This window comes from Drosophila montana, unplaced genomic scaffold (assembly GCF_035044405.1).
Source record: "Drosophila montana isolate Dmon_TW-CO22-7 unplaced genomic scaffold, ASM3504440v1 contig_3274_1, whole genome shotgun sequence".
Classification (NCBI taxonomy): domain Eukaryota; kingdom Metazoa; phylum Arthropoda; class Insecta; order Diptera; family Drosophilidae; genus Drosophila; species Drosophila montana.
Window position 1 is genome coordinate 191,322 of NW_026998157.1, and position 21,091 is coordinate 212,412.

The window sequence follows — 21,091 nt, forward strand, 5'->3', positions numbered from 1 at the left end:
TCCTTTTTTTTCCCCAGCATATATCTGTCTTCTGCTAATAAATACATAACAAAACAATCATATACCCTTGAATAGAAGGAGATATCTCCGACCCCAGAGTATGTATATATATATTCTTGATCAGATATATATTCTTGATATATATTCTTGATCAAACGGTCTAAATGTACGTTTTGGTGTAAAACTGTTTTGTTCATCAAGATATCTTACTTAAGCCCAACATTATATGTATGCGAAATCTTATCAACATCGGAAAACTATTATATATCATATAGGAACGATCGGTCGAAAATTAAGCAATTGTGGAAACCATTTTTTTTTGTTTTTCAATATATCTTGACCAAACTCGGCAATTATAAGTTGCACTATCTGCTCTATATATATAACAAAATATCAATATCGGACCACAATATCATATAGCTGCCATAGAAGCGATCGGTCGAAGATTAGGTTCTTATATGGCACAATAATCTGTTCTCCAAGATGTGTGCATTAAAGTCAGCATTTCAAAGGAAATGTCTGCAAGGGTATCGAAGATTTGGGATATTTTTGTACAACAAATAGATATAATGTCTGCTGTAACTGTAACCGATCTGCATTCATGAATGCACGAATAAAAGTCATAATATATATGTACATATGTATAACATTTAATTCGATTGTCAAAAATAGTATGCTAGCTGCTCGAGAGCTTCTCAGTTAAAAGCAATAGAATGAGAAAACTTTCGATAAAATCACAAATTTGAATGTAACTCGCCTAAAAAGCGGTTGTCAAATTAAACCTCACGTCAGCCGAGCTTATCTGCAATATATAAAGATAAATGTTAAAGCCGGAGCTACGTTTTTATAATATCACGAAATACTCACGCAAAGCTGCTGCTGTTGTTGTTGTTGCTGGTTGTCTTATCGTGTAGGCCCAAATCGGCCTCGTAGAGAATGCGATTGAACTCGAACTGAATCGCGTTGCGTGTGTGCGTGGAATACTTTTTCAGCTTGCACTCCAGATATTTGGCATATAGCTTGATATCGTCGTCATCCGAATGGGCATCGGGCCCTGTTGGACTCTCCGCGCCGCTCGGCTGTCGATCATCGTTCGGCTGCGGATGCGGATGCGGATGTAGATACGGTTGCGGATTCGGTTGCGGATTCGTGTTCAGATGTATCGCGTTGCCGATGCTGGCGCCGTCCTCGACGATGATCAGACGTTTCGGTGGCTCGAACTCGGCGCGAAACTCCTGGAATGCCGATTGATAGGGACGCTTGATTGGCTCGGCCAAAATGAACTCTCTGTCGCTGCCATCGAGATCGTTCGATAGGGAATTATCGCTATTTTCGGAATTGTCGCAAGTGCTCGATTTAATATCCAACTGTAAAGACAGAAATGACAACAAATTGCTGAGTGAATTCTCTCTCTCTCTCTCTCTCTCTCTCTCTCTCTCTCGCTCCGTTGTGCTACACTGCAAACAAATGTTGACTTTAATTGCATTTACTTAATTCTTATACGACTTGGCTTAGAAATAAATAAACACAATTTGGGTCGAATTTTAAGTAATAAAAAGACATGCAAATTGTATTTGAATTAAACGGTGAGTTTCCCGTTTTCCAGCCTAATCTTCCAATTTCAAATCAAGAGTTTGTCCGACATTTAAGAGAGCGTAAGCCATAAAATTGTCAGCCATGCGATTTATGATTTAATGTTGAATGCATTTTTTATGATTTTTTTTTTACTTTAATTTTCAATTCAATTTCTAATGATTAATCTTTGACTGAATATTTTTATAATATAATAAAAAATTAAATTTTTTATGACTTAATTTTGAATTATTTTTTATATGATTTAATTTTCGAGAACGTTTTTTATGATTTTACCTAGGAAACATTTTTTTATGATTTAGTTTTCAATTGAATTTTTTGTGATTTCATTTTCAATTGAATTCTTTATGATTTAGTTTTGAGTTTAACTTTCGTTTATGTTTCAAATGAAATACATACATATGAAATTAAATGGAAACCAAAATTTGTTGCTGTGTACAATAATACGCAGAACTGATTGTATATGTACTACATATCGTAAACATATATTCCCAAAGCTGATAAGATTATGTGCATAAATATACGCAAGCACAGAAATGCCCACATTGGGGATTAGTTTTAAACTCCACGATCGCATTAATTTTTTATAAGAGCGCGTTCGTCGCATGCAAAACGAAACACATACATACACATGTGTGTGTGTGTGTCTGTGTGTGTGTGTGCGTCACAGTGCTCACTTATCGATACTTTGTTGTGATGCATATCGATGGGTCTCTCACTTAACATAATCATATATGTACATACATACATACATACCTACTAATTAACGCTAATGGACATTTTCGGCATTCAACAAAAACTTACAATTTTTTCAATTAATAAATAGAATCCAAACAAGTATTCGATTTACTTTAATTTGAATGCGTAGAAAAGACATCTCATTTATTAAAGCAGATCCCTTGGCCAATAGAATTAGATTAGCAGGAAATTGATTATCGCAATTGACCCAATTTTAAGGGAGCGAGGGTGTACTGTATTCACATACATAAATATATACATATGTATGCATTAACATGTTTACATTATGAACGTAACTTTTCGTGTATGCATTTAGACACACACACACACACACACACACGCAGTTATAAAATGCGATCGTACTGAAGTTGTGCTTAGCTTTCATTCGTAGACGCCGCTCTTACGCTCACAGTAAGCGGCACGCTCACGCTAGCGCGCTATCTCTCTATTGCTTCTCTTAAGCACGGTTGCCACATGTGTACATATACATATGTACATATGTATATGTGTGTTATACTTCTTCTTATACTTATAGAAAAGATTTAACGCTTTCATTGAGTTTGTTTGATTTTCTTAGAGTTAGTTATGGAAAATATGTATGTATGTATGTATGTATGTATTTATGTCAAGTGTCAACCGAGGTGTGTGTTGCGCCTCTTACCTTTGGCTGGCAGTCTTTTTTGTCGGCCTTGCCTGGATTGAGCAGAAAGGACATGTGACTGGCCCACCATCGGGGATTCGCAACACCCTTGCGATACTGCGATCTAAAGACGGCAATTAGGGAATTCATTTTTCTCTTAACATCCTCCACGCTCGTTTGCATCACGTTCGCCATCGCCTTCCACGCATCGTATCTGGCATTGCGATGCATGAAGCCGCGATTTTCTGGATTCCATAGCACATTCTGCGCCTCATACGCCTTGATAAGTTTCACTGTGTTCTCTTCATCCCACACAATCTGTGGCGCTCGTTTGGTTTCTGCCTTCATCTTTACATCCATCCAAAATCAGACTATTGTTATTGTTTAGATTCAGATTGTTTTTTAGAAAATAGTTTCCACAATAAAGGCAACAGACAGGAGCAGCAACAACCAACCGTTTCAAGCAGAGTACAATAACTGAAACCCAACACAGACACACACATCTTTGCCGGGGTTGTTTCTGTACGACGCATACTCGTCAAGCGACTGAGAGCCAAATAGCGCGCACACATAAGAGCGCTGCTTGACGTCGTCTGCTGCGCTCGTTTGTACAATGAATACGCTGCTGAGTGCGAACAAAGAGAGACGGCAACGACGCATTACACCACGATTGGGAGAGCCACAGATTATGCAAAAAAATTCTGTTCTCAGTGCATTGTGACGTCACAACTGCAGAAATTTGTGCGTAGCGCGTTGTATGAAATTAAAACAATTTTCACCTTAAATTATATTTTGAAGCCGATACACAAATGAAATAGTTAACATTTGTTTCATTTGCAATTTTCTTCATCGTCTTGGATGTTACATGGAGGAGTATAAAAACACTGATGCGGTGCAAAATTTGATTATTCACCTTTTTAATTTTATTCCACATAAGCAAATTAATATTACATCCAAGGAACCAAACTATAAATAAAACATTTGTTTTTCAGCATTTTAAACAAAGCGCAACACGCGCGCGCCATTTTACAATGTTGTGACGTCACAATGCAAACAATCCAGAATTCCTTGCAGCACCTGTGGCTCTCCCAATTTCACAATCACACGAACAAAGCATACCAGTAAAGAGAGTGAATGAGTGCGCGCCGGAAAGAGCGCATACTTACATATATGCCAGCCGTGGCCGTGGCTGTGGCTGTGGCTGCCTGTCCTGACCCCGCCAACTTAGGCATGACGAGACTTAATGACGCTGTGCGCAGTGGCTGTGCTTTATGATTGAGCAAAGAGAGCAGGTGACGGCAAGCAGTCATTGAGCAATAAGTCAAAAAGAGGTGAAAAGTCACTGTCAGCTTTTATTAACGTCTTATACATGTTCTTTAGAGCATTGTGTTCGTCTGCATGCGCAAAATCAAAGACAAAGTCTCAAGAAAAATGGAAAGCAACAACAAATGACTTGCACAACAAAGGGTTAGAATAGTGCAGTAGCTAAGATCAAGGGTCGTAGTCCGAAACAAAAAGGGACAGCAAGAGGTGAATTGCCTTTTCGTCTGCTGCTTTCTTTGTCAATTCGTTTGTTTTGGCTATTGATTGTTGTTCGTATCAGTAGCTGTACCAATACTTGTCTGTGAATTTTGTTGTGTTTGCAATCCCGCTCTCGCAGTTAAACTCATTACAAAGAGAGCTTTTGATCCAATCGGCCTCTCTGTCTATTTATTGACCAATGGCAAAGCAGTATAGTCAGAGCGAGAGCGAAAGATTAATGTGTTGCTGTAGAAAATACTCTCTAGATATCAGATACCTGATATCATTGTCTCATATGTGCTAGAATCGTATCTTTGAACCTTTTTCGGTTCAAAATATCAAATATGCAAATATTTTATGTTCCGTCAAAAGTTTTATTTCGTTATCATTTGTTTTTTTCTCCTAATATGCTGAGCCTTGATTGCAAGGGGCTGGTGTGAATACGCTGTTGCAGCTGAACAGATAGTTGGTGGGACAAGCAGGTGCAGGAATTGTGGATCCACCGTAGCCAGCTGATGCGTGTCCATATCCTGTAGAATGCGTTGATGTCAACATGGGATTAAACATGCGAGCGGAGTAGCCAGAGCTTTTCGCTGCTGAATACGCGGCAGCCGGCGGAGCTGCATAGCTGGGTGCAGCTTGCGCTGAATATACAGGTGCTTTGGGCGCTGAATAGCTAATAGCTGAATATACAGGAGCCTTAGGTGCTGAATAACTTGTTGCAGCAGGCGCTGAATAACTATGAGCAGCAGGAGCTGAATAACTATGAGCAGCTGGAGCTGAATAAACAGCAGCCTTGTGTGCTGAATAGCTTGGACCAGCAGGAGCTGAATATACAGGAGCCTTGGGTGCTGAATAGCTCGTAGCAGTGGGTGCCGAGTAACTTGGAGCAGCCGGTGCTGAATAGCTCGGTGCAGCGGGTGCTGAATAGCTTGGAGCAGCGGGTGCTGAATAGCTTTGTGCAGGTGCTGAGTAACTTGGAGCAGCGGGTGCTGAATAGCTTGGAGCAGCGGGTGCGGAATAGCTTGGTGCAGGTGCTGAGTAACTTGGAGCAGCGGGTGCTGAGTAACTTGGAGCAGCGGGTGCTGAGTAACTTGGAGCGGCTGGTGCTGAATAGCTTGGACCAACAGGAGCTGAATATGTAGGAGCCTTGTGTGCTGAATAGCTCGGAGCAGCGGGTGCTGAGTAACTTGGAGCGGCTGGTGCGGAATAGCTTGGAGCAGCCGGTGCTGAATAGCTCGGAGCAGCGGGTGCTGAGTAACTTGGAGCGGCCTGTGTTGAATAGCTTGGTGCAGCGGGTGCTGAATAGCTTGGAGCAGCGGGTGCGGAGTAGCTTGGACCAGCAGGAGCTGAATAGCCAGGAGCCTTGGGTGCTGAATAGCTCGGAGCAGCGGGTGCTGAGTAACTTGGAGCGGCTGGTGCGGAATAGCTTGGAGCAGCCGGTGCTGAATAGCTCGGAGCAGCGGGTGCTGAGTAACTTGGAGCGGCCTGTGCTGAATAGCTTGGTGCAGCGGGTGCTGAATAGCTTGGAGCAGCGGGTGCGGAGTAGCTTGGACCAGCAGGAGCTGAATAGCCAGGAGCCTTGGGTGCTGAATAGCTCGGAGCAGCGGGTGCTGAGTAACTTGGAGCGGCCGGTGCGGAATAGCTTGGAGCAGCCGGTGCTGAATAGCTTGGACCAGCAGGTGCTGAGTAACTTGGACCAGCAGGTGCGGAATATGCAGGAGCCTTGGGTGCTGAATAGCTTGGACCAGCAGGCGCTGAATAGCTCGGTGCAGCGGGTGCTGAATAACTTGAGTAACTTGGTGGGGCTGGTGCTGAATAGCTTGGAGCAGCTGGTGCTGCATATGCGGGAGCCTTTGGCGCTGAATAGCTTGATGGCGCGTTGTAGTTAGTTGGTGGTCCGTAAGCCTGCAGCGGAATACCCTGTGATGAGCGCGAGAAACGATCATCTAGGCTATCCTCCGGGATGTTGAAGTCCTCGAGCTGCTCATTGCTGGCCCCAATATGGTCTGGAGCCAGTGCCAGCAGGCAGCCGATGGCCAAAATCGTTAAGAGGTGCGCTCCGTACATGCTCGGCTTTCGGTCCGTTTGTGACAATTAACTGAAGTCGGTTGGCAAAATCTTTTATGAGCTCGGAAAATCGAGATCAGCAAAAAAGCCAAACGAAATTGCGCAAGGGAAAATGTTGTGGCATTTGGTTGATTTTCGGTTGAATCAATTAATTGTCATGATATATATATATATATATATATATATATATGTATTATATTTTATTTTTTATTTGATTGAGTTGGCGTTGGTCTGTCGAAATCGCAGGTGTGTTCTACTTATTGTGAACCCAAATAAAGTGGCCCTTGCGAGTGCACCAGCCACATTGATACACTGCCACAAAGGGAATATACCCAACAACTGCAAGCTAGTTAAGTCTCAAATTGGAAGGGTGTGCAATAAATCGCATTGAAATTGATGTTATATTTTTTGTTGAGTATAGAAGAGTATGGTAGTAATATAATTTGACATATGTCAGCATGTGGAGCTGGAAGTTTTGTAGGTTGAATATTTGTAGTGATTGAAATCGATGCTGATTAAGCAGTATGTCAAGCATGTGGCACAGATAAATTGTTATTAACTTAAGTGTATAAGCTGAAGAAATGCCTGCATATGCTATTAATTGATTTGACTGAGCGTTAAAATATGCCCAGCTTATCGGTATTTTCTTTATATTTATACATTTATAGCAGCTGTAGCTAATTATTTAATGTGCTTCAACGGCGTTTGAAGAAGATAAGATTATTGATCTAATTAATTATCTGGATTAAGCAGCGCGCGAAATTTTAAATACGAATAATATTTAAGCTAAGCTATGTTAGTTAACATTGCAGCTGTGCTGTTAACTAGCGCCATCTGTCGCTTTTTACATTATTCTGACAACAGCTGTGCATATGAATTAATCGATAGTTTATAATTAATTATCGACATCTGGCGTTTACTTCCAAATCAACACGTCAACGCTTTCTTCTTCTTCTACGTTGGCCCCCAACACCTGAACGGCGGCGGCTATTTAGCTGGGCTAGCGACATTTTATTAATGTTATTTGGCAAGCTTTTGTTGAAATAAAACGTAAACAACTGAGTATTATTCTCAATAATAATAGCTGCAGGCATTGGCCGCAAATAACGAATTGACGAATCAAAAACCAAAACGTAAGTAAAACAAATTGCGGGGGGGGGGGGGGGGGGACGAGGGAAATTGCAGCAAATCTTCAGCTCACCAGCTGCTTGCGTTGGCAGAAAACGAATTGTGTTCAGAATAAGGAAGCGATACGCGTGACGAGAGGTTATTGCTCTCGTGCTTAACTGACATTTTCTTTTTGTGTATATATGTACATATATATTCCACATATAGAGACTCTACAATATGGTGTCTATCCAAAGACGCAGCTGGATGGCAGCCGGCGGCTACCAGACGTTGTCGCTGTCGCTGCTGCTGTGCATCATGGCATACCATATGCCCGGCAGCGATGGAGCCGCTGTCATGTCCGTTGATCTGGGCAGCGAATGGATGAAAGTGGGCGTCGTATCGCCCGGTGTGCCAATGGAAATCGCGCTCAACCGTGAGTCCAAGCGCAAAACACCGGCCATACTCGCGTTCCGGGACAATACGCGCACCTTTGGCGAGGATGCCCAAACAATTGGCATACGCGAACCGTCGGCTGCATATGGCTACCTGCTCGATTTGCTGGGCAAGACCATCGATAATCCCATTGTTGATCTGTACAGGTGAGTGTCCAGCCGTGTGTGTATGTATGTGTGTGTGCGTGTGTGTGTGTGTGTGTGTGTGAAGCAGCTTGTGCGTATGTGGGCCACGTCATGTTAAATTGGGCTGTGAAATGTTAATGTTAACAGCTGCTTTCACAGTGATATTTAAATAAAAATGTTAATTTTACATTCAACTGTAATTGAAAATATTCCATGTTTCTTATGAAATGTGATTCGCCGCATTAAATGAGGCGAAGCGAAATGCTTGAAGATAAAACGGTACGTTCTGGCTTAGCCATTGCTTCCTTTGTCTTCAAGATCTCTACATTCGTTCCACACATCCAATCAAGCTCCTTACACTTTTAATGCTCTCTTTTCAAAGCAACAAATCAATAAGTAATTAATCGATTTTTTTAAAAAGAAACCCACTACTCGGACAAATGGCGGAAAGTGCTTAAACTAGCTAAATACTAAATGCTGCCTTAGTCCCTTTCTTTGTTTGCTTTATTAACGAATAATTGAATTTACAGAAAACGCTTTCCCTACTATACCATTGTCGGCGACAAGGAGCGCAATACGGTTGTGTTTGTGAAGAGCGACACCGAGGAGTTTAGCGTGGAGGAGCTCATTGCCCAAATGCTGGGCAAAGCCAAGGAATTCGCACAGGAATCAACACAGCAGGTGATCACCGAGTGTGTGCTGACCGTGCCCGGCTACTTTGGGCAGGCGGAGCGCGAGGCTCTGCTGGCGGCTGCCCAATTGGCCAACCTGAAGGTGCTGCAGCTGATCAACGACTATGCGGCCGTTGCGCTCAACTATGGTGTATTCCATCGTGGCGAGCTCAACGAGACGGCACAGTACTTCCTCTTCTACGATATGGGCGCCTACAAGACATCCGCCGCGGTGGTTAGCTATCAGTTGGTCAAGGACAAGCAGACCAAGGAGACAAATCCGGTGGTGCAGGTGCTGGGCGTTGGCTATGATCGCACGCTGGGCGGCCTCGATATACAGTTGCGACTGCGCGATTATCTGGCCAAGGAGTTCAATGCGCTGAAGAAGACCAAAACTGATGTCACCGGCAGCCCACGGGCGCTGGCCAAGCTGTTCAAGGAGGCGGGTCGCTTGAAGAACGTGCTGTCGGCCAATAACGATCACTATGCCCAGATTGAGAATCTGCTGGAGGATCATGACTTCAAGCTGCAGGTGACGCGCGAAAAACTGGAGGAGCTGTGCGCCGATCTGTGGCCACGCACCACCAAGCCGCTGGAAGATGCACTGGCCACATCCAATCTGTCGCTGGATGTGATCAATCAGGTTATACTATTTGGCGGCGGCACTCGGGTGCCACGTGTCCAGGAGACCATCAAGCAGCTGATCAAACAGGAGCTGGGCAAAAATCTTAATGCCGACGAATCGGCAACTATGGGCGCCGTCTACAAGGCAGCCGACTTGTCCAGCGGCTTCAAGGTGAAGAAGTTTATCGTCAAGGATGCGGTGTTGTTCCCTCTGCAAGTGGCATTTGAGCGTGATCCCGGCGATGGTGCTGCCGTTAAGCAGGTGAAGCGCGCCCTGTTCGCCCTAATGAATCCTTATCCGCAGAAGAAGGTCATCACCTTTAATAAGCATACGGATGACTTTGAGTTCTATGTCAACTATGGGGATTTGGACCGTTATAGCAAGGAGGAGATCGCAGCGATTGGTAGCCTGAATATAACAAGTGTTCAATTGCAAAAGGTCAAGGAGCTGTTGGAGAAATCGAAAAAGGATATGGTCGACAATAAGGGCATCAAGGCGTACTTCTATCTGGATGATTCCGGCATTTTCCGTTGCACCGGCGTCGAGTACGTTTACGAGAAGCAAAAGGTCGAGGAGGAACTGGACGAGGACAGCACCTTGGCCAAACTGGGCAGCACCATTAGCAAACTGTTCACCAAGGAGACGGAAAAGGCAGCCGGCGATGGTAACGAAACGCCAACAGCCGACCAGGAGGCCACCGAGGAGCCAAACGAGACCAAGCCCGAGGATGACAGCAGCAAGAAATCCGGCGACATCAACGATTCAGCCGCAAACAATAAAATCGACGAAGATATCAAACCGGATGCCAAAAATGAGACTGTCAAGCTAGTTACCATCAAATTGCCGGTGTCGCACAAGACCCAGCTGCAGTTCACGCCGCCATTGAGCGGCAGCGGCTATGAGGATGCCCTGGCCAAGCTGCAGGCCATCAACAAGGTGGAGGAGGAGCGTGTACGTTTGGAGTCCGCATTCAATGCCCTCGAATCACACATCATTGAGGTGCAGCAGAAGCTGGAGGAGCAGCCGTATGCCGACTGTGCCACCGCCGAGGAGAAGAGCAAACTGTTGGCCGAGTGCAGCAAGCTGGCCGAGTGGCTGTACGAGGATGTTGAGAACCCCAAGCCGGAGTTGTACGAGGAGAAGCTGGCACAGCTGAAGAAGCTATCGAATGTATTCCTTGCACGCCACTGGGAGCACGAGGAGCGTCCGGATGCGATCAAGGCGCTGAGGGGCATGATCGATGGCGCTGAAAAGTTCCTTGTCACTGCACGCAATCTCACCAAGGAGACCAATCCCGATAAGGATGTCTACACACAGGTGGAGATCGAAACGCTCAGCAAGGTGATTAGCGACACGGGCTCATGGCTGAAAACCGAGGGCGCCGCCCAAAAGAAGCTCGCACGCAGCGCGGATGTGCGTTTAACTGTCAAGGATATAACCGATAAAATGGGCCTGCTCGATCGCGAGGTCAAATATCTGGTGAACAAGATCAAGATCTGGAAACCCAAGGTTAAGCCCGACAAGGAGAAGAAGCCCAAAGAGACTGATGCTGGCGACGAGGCAGCTGCGGCCCAAGGCAGCGGCAGCGGCAGCGGTGACAACAGCGACAATCCGGACAAGGACCAAGCTGAGGCACCCAGCACCGAGAAACAGCAGGCGGATGGGGAGGAGGAGAAGGTGAACGCCACGCCCACAGTTGAGACCAATACGCCACATGGCGAACTCTAAAGCATGACATCACTAGAATATCACCAGTAGGAGCAGGCGAAAGAAATAGAGAGAGAGAGAGAGAGAGCGACAGAGAGAGATGGCGAGAGAATCAGAGCCAAACAGAACGCAGGACGAAATGCAAATAGTAAGAAAAGTGGGCGGGGAAAAATTGGTGCGTATAATTCATTGGGCCCGGTCAGCCAATTGTTCGGGTTGGGCGAAGGATGACGGGTTGGGGGACCTGTGAAATTGATTGATTGGTGTGCTAGGGGGGAAGAGTTGGCTAACGGATTCGAAGCGCCCAAAGCATTTCGTACACTAAAGAAAAGAAAGAAAAAACAACAGCGTTCAGTGTATTTTGTTTTTTTTTTTTTTTTATTTAAATTATTATTTTGTTCAAACTAGCTAATGGCGGGGTTAAATTATGCTATCGTAAACTTAAATCTAAAACTAAAGAAATTTAATGAAATGTATAAATTCAACTTTCATTCCGTCGTGCTTTAAGTTCTTCATTCTATATATGCGTGGATATATTATCTAAATAAATAAAAATAAAAAGACTTGAAGTACTCAAAACTCCCCTAACATACATTTTAGATATTACCCTATATATATATATATATGTGTGTGTGTGTGCTCCTCACACCTAAACAAACACTATTAGGCAATGTATCGTTAATTAACGGAAAAAATACTGGGAAACAAGCTCAAAAATAAATAAATTTAAAAAAAAAACAACAACTTATATTAAAGCTGTCTAATTTTTGCTGCATATACAAAAACACTTATTTGTATATAGATTTATTTGTTTTTGGTGATGAGTAATTTAAATAATTTTAGAAGGGCATTTAAATTTCGAGACGCTCAAATTACCTCAATTCGAAACGCACCAACTTTATCAACATTTGTACATATGTCAAGAAAGTGGCACCAGCTGATGCTGATGTACAAAATTCCAATGCCTAATATCGATAGCTACAAATTAATTGAGCAGCAATGCATTTGCAGCACATATCGATATTCAATGCTAGTTCTTCAGTCACATTTTCCGTTTGAGAAATATTCACAGCATATTGACCAGACATTATTGCAATTTTAATGCAATTTGTGTATTTAATCGATTAAAATCAATAGAGGCGAATTTTCCCTGCGACTTTTTGTTTGGTTTATGCACAGCTTAGTGTATTTTCGATAAATGTTTTTGGTCACACTGTTTAAGAAAGAAAATATCGTCAGACGTTCGCGGAAGACGATGTACATAGATTATAATTCCGGAGACTTTTTACACGCCTACGTGATTGCCAAGTTTCGGGAGCATATTGTAGTTAAAGGCAATAATTCTAGTTTAAAATGTGCACGTCTTGGTTAATATATAGAACTCTCTAACTCCCAATAATTTAAATTTTAAGCAACAAAAGCAATAACAAAAAAGAAAAAAAGAAGGCAATTCGCGTCCACACAAATACAAGTACAATAACTGCGAGACATTAAGTCCATTTGCTACAAAAAATATGGCGAAGGCGAATTAGTGCAATCTTGGAAACTTTCATATGTACATACATAGTTAAAATTGATATAAATTGTGTTCAGGTAAATGCCTGCGTCGTGTTTATGTATGAATGTGTTTTAATACATATATATGTTTATGAGATTTCTTGTAATGTTTGGGAGTGTGCAATGAAAACATGTGTATGTATGTGTTGTACATGGTAAGCAATTGATTTTGCTCGCACGGAGATGGAAAAAAATTATATGAACACATCAGCCAGTCGTTTCGATAGCACAACAGTGTGAATTTTTCTCAAAATAAATGCAATGGGGCGGAGAAACCGATTGGTAATATTCGTTTTTACATTCAACGTTTACGTTTACCTTGCATACATACATATGTATGATATTTTATTCATACACATATGCATGTTGTGTGCGATAGTGCAGAGTGCGAATTTCCATCTTTCGATAGCACGTTAGCGCACCGATAACTCTCGATTGTCATTGTTGCTCCGCTGACTGATTCTGTTGCGGCTGCTTTCGGCACGTACATACATTTGAATTACATACATATATATATATTTGTGTGTGTGAGTCGCTTGCACGGCGACGGCGCCTGTCTGGCGAAAGTGATTTTTCAGTAAAATTTCGCAGCTTCAAGTCGACGGACGGAGTGGAGTGCAGCGCAGGTCGATCGGTCCGGTGGAGCCAAATTAACGATGTCGTAAAGGTGCCAAGCGGGCGTGCGATTGACTCCGTTGCTTTTTATTATTGTATCTGTGTGCGTGTGTATGTGTGTGTCTGTCTGTCCATGCATGTGTTTATTGTTGACTTTTCAATTTTCTGTGCACTTGCCCGTATTGTTATTATTTTTTTTTATTTGGCTATACACACTTAGAACTTATTGCGAACGGGTTCACTGCGTATATGCGTCTGTGTGCCGTCCGCATGTGTGTGTTTCAGTGAACGTGTGCGTGTATGGTATACGCAAACAAAGGAGCTCAGCGTTTTCATCTCACTCTGTTTCTGTTTTGAATGTGTAAAGTGCAGGACAAGGTATATTGAATATAACAAAGTGCAGAATGGCGGCGACGCTAGCAGAGCCAACAGTGAAAAGTCAATTTGCTGCATTTGTGTGTACACACAGGCACACACATTGTTGTGCATAAGTGCGTATATAGTATATGCACAATAAAAACACATTAAAAATGATTATAGTCTATTACCATTTCGTTGATATGCTGTAAATGTCCATGCTAACATTTATGTATATACATATGTGTATATATATAATATATATATATATATATATGCATTAACATGTGTGTAAGTGTGCGTGTGTTTGTGCGTTTTTACATTGAACTGTTTCAGCCAGTCAGTCCAGCAGCTGGGCAGGCAACACTGGACTCGGGCGCTCTCTTCGCTCTCTTACATGTGCCCACTGTCGGCGTGAGCGTAAGCTTGAATTTGAGCACAGTGGCGCCAGAGGCGCCAAAATATGAAAGCACCACATTCAAATTGTTATCTCACACAGTTGGGCATAAGCCCACATACACATTGTATGCATACATATGTATGTACTTTGTCATGGAGAAAATCACTTTCATTCCACTATGCGCTGCGGCAGCTGTTCTGGGCAGCAGCTTTTACAGACTTCTTTTTCCTGCCTTTGTACGCACACACGCAGAGAAGCGATTAGCTTCAGTTCTTAAAACACATTTCTTTTAATTCTCGAGTTTGTTGTTATTTTAATTCTATTTGTTATTAAAATGTTGTTATTGCTAAAATAGCTCTGCAAGTAATACAAAAGATAAAGTGAGAAGTTGCGTTCAAGTAAGAGCAAGAACAATATAAACAGAAAAGGAAAAACAAACAAAATTTTGTTTGCCAAACAAATTTCCAATTTCAATTTTCTCACTTTTATATCGTATGTATCGTATATAGAAGCAAAAAAGCGGAAGCTGACGCATCAAGTTTTAAACAAAATCAAACAAAAAAGCAGCCGTGGTAAAAGTTGTATATCGTTTTTGTTTTAAATGTTTCTTGTACCTGTTAAAAATAGTTTTGTATTTGCTGGTAAAAACAAATGGTTTTTTTTGCGTGTTTGTGTTGTTGTTTTTTTTCCTTTTATTTATTTTTTTTTTATTGCAACGCCTGCAAATGAAACACGTGCTCATATGGTTATCGTTTTGAATACGCAGAGTGAAGCCAATCAAAGGACCCCAACAAAAAGTGAGAGAGGAGGACATTGCTCAAAGTCAAAGCATTAGGAGAACGAAGCGACGCCACAAAGCGGCATACGGAGAATACGGCAAAAGGAGAGCAAAAGCAAAAGCAAAAGCGACGGGTCAAAAGTAAAGTGCATACTGTGCGGGGGGTAGTGCTGACGAAAAATATGCGCCCGTTGTAGAACCAACTGAAGAAGAAGAAGAAGCAGAAACAATAAGCAATATTATAATAATAGCAACTAGCAGCCAATAAATACCACAAAGAACGCATGCGTGGGTAGCCGAGGTCGAGTCGAAGATGTTGATAATTTTTCTGCCTGACGCTGCTACTGCTGCCTTAATGCCAGTTTAATATCAACTACCTCCAACAATAATAAAAGCAACAATAAACAAAAAAAACAAAAGAATTAATCGTAAGAGCAGCAGCCTTTGCCTAGCTACACTGAGTGACAGCAAGACGAACGCCACCTACCGTCGACCGTACGCACAACACGATAGCGAGAGTCTGAGCAAGAGCCTTAAACGTCACAATAACAAAAAAAAAAAAAAGCAATACAAACAACGGCAAAAACAAATAATATTAAAAACAAAGACCAGCGAGACACCTAGACGCTTGCGTTGCACATGTGCATGTGTGTGTCGGTGTGCGTGTGCGTGTCCGTGTCGGCGTCTGTGTCCGTGTCCGTGTCGTAGTAGTAGCTCGTGGTGCTGCTACCCGTTCCCCTCCTGCTACCACCACCCATACACGAACGGGCAACTGGGGTTCCGGTGGGCGGCGGATCCGTGATTGACTGTTATCACATTGCCTTGCCCGCCAATATGGCGTGCCTTAACACACTAAAGCAAGAAATCAAAACACTGGAGAAAATCTTTCCGAAGAACCACGAACGTTTTCAGATACTCAATTCCAGCGTAGATGAACTTTTGTGCAGGTTCATCGATAAGAATGGCAAGCGTTACGACATACATGCAAACATAACGGTAAGTACCACACAAACACACACACACACACACACACATTCAAACACAAACAGTTATCTTTAAGCTTATATATATGTCCTGACTGATTGATCCATGCTTAACCCCAAAGTTTAAACTAAATATTTTACTCTAGTTGCCTTATGTGATGAAATCGTTGCTTAGGTAAAAGTGCGATCGATTCTAATCTGTTAATATAATGAATATGGTTGGAAAATGCGATTGGTTTCATTCAATTCAAATTCAAAGATTGCGCAACATCCACCCCTGGCAGAGGTGGAAGAATGGCCGGGCAAAGCCGGATAGTACCCAGCAAAATCGCCTATACAATCTTTCTCGTATTCCCCACACATACATGCACATGCATATGCGCATGTACATTGAGAAGTACCTGCCCCAATGCCGCGCTCGGTTCGCATTTCTTGTGTCCAATGATTAAACGTTAATCATTCAAATTTGTATACATACACGTAAAGCTAAAACCGTTAGAAACACCTTATGCGCCCTTCGATATACAAAAGCATAATTATTCAGTTGTTTTTTAAGACTAAATAACAGACGTTTATTTACGTTTCAATTGCTGTTTGTATTGAATTCATATAAAAAAAATATAACGAAAGCAAAACTGTTAATGCAGTCGTTTCGTAAAGAAAAGAAAAAACAATCTATGCAAATTGTAAACACTATCAAATAACTTCCGACCCCCCCCCCCCCCCCTGGCAAACTTGACGAAGGTCACCTTGCTCTTTTTAGCGCAAGCGATTCCTGTGAATGCGAGAGAGCGCGCGCGCTCAAGAGTTAAATTGCATGGGAAAACTATGGCAAAAGACAACTGGCTGCTAAGCTTGCTGATCCGCAGCTTTTACGGTAAAATTCCATTGGTTTATCCTCCAAGCTCTGCCCTCACTCTTTCGCTCAATTGTTTTTTTTTTTATTGCTGTTTACTGCGCCGTTTTTTTGTTTTCGCTCTCCCGATTTCGCTTAGCTTAGCTCAGCTGTTGCTGCTGCTGCTGCTGCTGCTGCTGCTGCTGTGCGCAATAAACGAAAATTTGTCTTTCGCGTCAACTTTTTTGATCAACTTTTCGCTTACCTCTTTTTGCTTGTATACCCTTGCAGTGGGTGCTATAATTATGTCACAAAGGATTCCAAAATGTAAAAAAGGTTTCTGATCCAACCCCGAACTATTGAAGGAAACTTGGCTCCCATTTGACTAAATTTAGGTTTTTAAACGAATCTCTGTTTACTTTTCAATATCTCAACCAAAGTCAGCTTATTATGTGCTAAATAATAGCTTATTAGTGTCTTGTAGGTACGATTTACTATATGTACAATCGATCAGAAATCGTACTTCCTTTGTTTTTTGTAATGCTCTATTATTATTTTTATTTTATTCATTATTTTAATACTGTCTGAAATATATGGCACGTCTGTAAGGGTATTAAGTATTCGCCAACCCAAAGATTGCTGTTCTTTTTCTTCTTTTTTTGTACCTTTTGTTGTCAAGTTCTCTCACACGCTGTTTTATCGTGTTGTTGTTGTTGTTGTTGTCGATTCTTATTTAGGGGCAGCGTGCTTCAATAATTTATGATTCATTGCCCTGCGCTCCACGACTTGCCAAGTTTGTTGCTTGAATTCCCCCTCTGCCTCCGGCTCCGCCTCTGCTCCCTGCTCCCTGCTCTCTGCTCTCTGCTTCGCTGCGTCTCTCGCCTCCTGACTCTGCCTTGGTTCAACGATCTAATTAAAGGTTATATGTGTAATTTCATTGACGCTGTCTCTTGCCGCTTTTGTTATACTCCACTTGTATGTATATATATATATATGTAAGTACTATATAGGCAGGTACTATCCGGCTTTTTAATCGCTCCAAGAGTTTCCTCTCCACCTATCACCTCTTCACCTTTTCAAATCAACTAGTTCTACATTGAACTCCCTTCATGAAGATCCTTGGAAATAAATTTAAACACGAAACTTCGCTTCTCTGAAAATGACTCAGTCTGATCGGATCTCGGTCAATCAATCAATCAATCAATCAGTCAGTCGCTCAGGACAATGCATACATTACAGTTATATTCATAACTATTTATACTATAACTTTAAATATGTTCTTGCTGTTTTTTTTTTAGGAAACTTATCCATCATCGCCGCCAGTTTGGTTTGCCGAAAGCGAGGAGACGAGCGTTACAAATGCCGTGCAAATCCTTAGCAACACAAATGGCCGCGATAATCATGTGATTAATCAGGTGAGCTCACCACCCCTCCCCCCTCCCCCGTCTGTCGGTCATATGGCAACTAATTTATTATATTTTCAGGTTGGCATATTGCTACGTGAGCTATGCCGTTTACATAATGTTCCACTGCCACCCGATATTGATAATTTAACGCTGCCGCTACAGACGCCGCCGCCCTCCGCATCGCCGTTACGCTTGGAGCGTGGCGGTGGCGGGGGCGTTGGCGGTGGGCCGGGACCGCATGGCAACGAGGAGACCGACTCGGATCAGGATGAGATTGAGGATCCCATCGGCGAGAGCGAACAGGAGAGCGAGGGCGACGAGGATCTACCATTGGAAATGGACGATGTACGGAATACAAATAAAGTGCGTAAAAATCGAAATCAAGAATCCAATTCCCGGATTTGCATCTCAATAATCATGAACCTCCTCCTCCTCCTCTTCCAAGCAGAAAGATGACATGGAGGTGGAACATTTAGCGACTTTAGAAAGACTGCGTCAAAGTCAAAGACAAGACTATTTAAAAGTGCGTAAATATATATATGCGTATATACATATATATATATATATAGTATATATTCCGTCTCACTCGCACTCACACTCGCACTCATCTCATCTCTTTTGAATTGGTGCAGGGTTCAGTTTCTGGTTCAGTGCAGGCAACCGATCGCCTCATGAAGGAACTACGTGATATTTATCGGTCCGATGCGTTCAAAAAGAACATGTACTCGATTGAGCTGGTGAACGATTCCATTTATGAATGGAATATACGGCTCAAATCTGTGGATCCGGACAGTCCCCTACACAGCGATCTGTTGCAGCTGAAGGAGAAGGAGGGCAAGGATAGCATACTGCTGAACATACTCTTCAAGGAGACGTATCCATTCGAGCCGCCTTTCGTTCGTGTCGTGCATCCCATCATCTCAGGTGCGTTTGATTGCACGCACAGCAGCTAGAAAATGTGTTGCGCATCCCATTAACGTTAACTCTTAACCCTTAACCCTTAAACCTTAACCCAGGTGGCTATGTGCTCATCGGCGGTGCCATTTGCATGGAACTGCTGACCAAACAAGGCTGGAGTTCCGCCTACACAGTCGAAGCCGTGATCATGCAAATTGCCGCGACGCTGGTCAAGGGCAAGGCGCGCATACAATTTGGTGCTACCAAGGTAGGTAACGCCCGCAACCTAAATCTTCTATATATCAAATATATATCTTCAACTCATCTATGTGTGTGTATATATATATATATGTACTCGTATGTGTCCAAAGCAGGCGCTCACCCAGGGTCAATACAGCTTGGCACGGGCCCAACAAAGCTTCAAATCGCTAGTGCAGATCCACGAGAAGAATGGTAAATCAAATCGATTCGAATCGAATGTCGAATATATTAGAAATGAAAACGAATATTTAATTTTGGTTTCGTTTCGTTGCCAGGTTGGTTCACGCCGCCGAAGGAGGATGGCTAAGGTTTGTTTGTCGTTTAACGAGTTCTGTAAGCTTAAGGAACGGAACGGACGTTTGCCAAGTTCGTCGCCGCGCTCATCCATATAAAAAACCTAACCCAAAAAATACCAGACACATGCGGCTAGATAAGCCACATCCGAGTGTATCAGTAGAAGAAGCAGAAGCCTCAGCCAGAGCCGGCGCAGCAGCCGGCGCAGTAGCAGCAACAGCAGAAGCAGCAGAAGCAACAGCAAAAGCAAAAGCAGCATGCAAAATCGAACCCGCCATTCAAACATTATTTCTATAATGAACGTTGCCGTCGTTCACGTCGTTAAGTTCTGCAATTTGTGTATACTTGATAAATACATGCATATATGCTTACACACATACATACATACATAATGCAAATAAATCGAATTAAGATTGTAATCTATAATTTTATTTTCTATTATTTTTTTTCTTGTTTCCTAAATGTCATATTTTGTTTTATATTAATTGCGTGCTTGTGTTTGTCTCCAGTTTTGTTGTATGTATGTATTTGTAATCGTGTGTGTGCTTTTTTTTTTGTATTTGTATTATGTCGTTTCCCATCTCTTTTTTATGTGTATGTATTGTAAAAACAAGAGGCGAAATCAATCATCGCTTCAAAGTGTGCATCTTAAGATTTTTTGGCAACTTTTTTTTTTTTTTTTTTTTTTTTTGGCTAGGAGTACCCCAACTCAGACAAATTGCTTGAATTACGTATAGGTATATATAAATAACAATCATATATTTATAATTGTAAACGATAAAATTGTACAGTTAGCTTCAATAATTAACAATTAACGATTATAATAACGATAACGATTGTAAAAGCAATTTATGCGTATATGCAGATTTGTATATCTAATGTAAATGTCCGATTACCGCAGGAGTTGCCACACTGTGTTAATGTGTTGAATTCTATTTGAATTTGCTTTATATTTTGCAACGTTACATTTCATTCACAATGGTAGGACAATGGGCGAAGCGCTTTTGAATAAAACTGCAGAAGAAATCACGCATACACACCTGCACACACACACCTGCACACACACACCTGCACACACACACTTACACACTCCCCAATCCATATACCTAATTGTAATTAGTTAAGTGACGTAATATACTAATATTTTTTGTAGTTATTAAACATGTAACCTTATATATTTCTCTCTAGCTCTAAGGGATTGCGAATGCGGATGTAGTTATAGTACATAAACATATATATATATATATATATATATATATATATATATATGAATATATATATACAAAAAAAATATACATATGTGTAGCATATACAACTAGAAGAGAGTTAAACGATAAGCATAACGAATCGTAACGAAAAGTAATCGCAAAACTGAGCATAAGCAAATTCTAACTGTAAATTCGTCTTTCCAAATAATCGTACCATATTGAGTAAAATAGAAAGAAAAATAAGAAA

At 42.1% G+C, this 21,091-nt stretch overlaps 3 protein-coding genes across 9 annotated transcripts; 2 read left to right on the forward strand and 1 right to left on the reverse strand.

Moving 5' to 3' along the window:
- Positions 1 to 628: 628 nt before the first annotated feature.
- LOC135434110 (uncharacterized) lies at positions 629 to 3,451 on the reverse strand. Its single transcript, XM_064690517.1, has 3 exons — positions 2,993 to 3,451; positions 868 to 1,367; positions 629 to 802 (listed from the first exon to the last, which is right to left on the reverse strand). Exons 1-3 carry the CDS (start codon positions 3,329 to 3,331, stop codon positions 799 to 801), a joined length of 843 nt encoding a protein of 280 aa, XP_064546587.1. The 5' UTR covers positions 3,332 to 3,451; the 3' UTR covers positions 629 to 798.
- A 4,054-nt stretch (positions 3,452 to 7,505) lies between these two features.
- Grp170 (Grp170 co-chaperone) lies at positions 7,506 to 11,832 on the forward strand. The gene is made up of 3 exons (XM_064690516.1): positions 7,506 to 7,695; positions 7,898 to 8,271; positions 8,781 to 11,832. The coding sequence occupies exons 2-3, from the start codon at positions 7,910 to 7,912 to the stop codon at positions 11,272 to 11,274; spliced, it is 2,856 nt and encodes a 951-aa protein (XP_064546586.1). The 5' UTR covers positions 7,506 to 7,695; positions 7,898 to 7,909; the 3' UTR covers positions 11,275 to 11,832.
- A 635-nt stretch (positions 11,833 to 12,467) lies between these two features.
- Positions 12,468 to 20,062, forward strand: LOC135434159 (ubiquitin-conjugating enzyme E2 Q2). 7 transcript variants are annotated; one of them, XM_064690588.1, is made up of 9 exons: positions 12,468 to 12,587; positions 14,949 to 15,956; positions 18,077 to 18,193; positions 18,263 to 18,547; positions 18,630 to 18,707; positions 18,817 to 19,108; positions 19,201 to 19,349; positions 19,453 to 19,534; positions 19,618 to 20,062. In XM_064690588.1, exons 2-9 carry the CDS (start codon positions 15,795 to 15,797, stop codon positions 19,647 to 19,649), a joined length of 1,197 nt encoding a protein of 398 aa, XP_064546658.1. In that variant the 5' UTR covers positions 12,468 to 12,587; positions 14,949 to 15,794; the 3' UTR covers positions 19,650 to 20,062. The 7 variants fall into 7 exon arrangements, with proteins under 7 accessions (XP_064546658.1, XP_064546655.1, XP_064546657.1 ...); XM_064690585.1 differs by having other exon boundaries at positions 12,481 to 12,846; XM_064690587.1 differs by having other exon boundaries at positions 12,481 to 12,808.
- Positions 20,063 to 21,091: the final 1,029 nt, after the last annotated feature.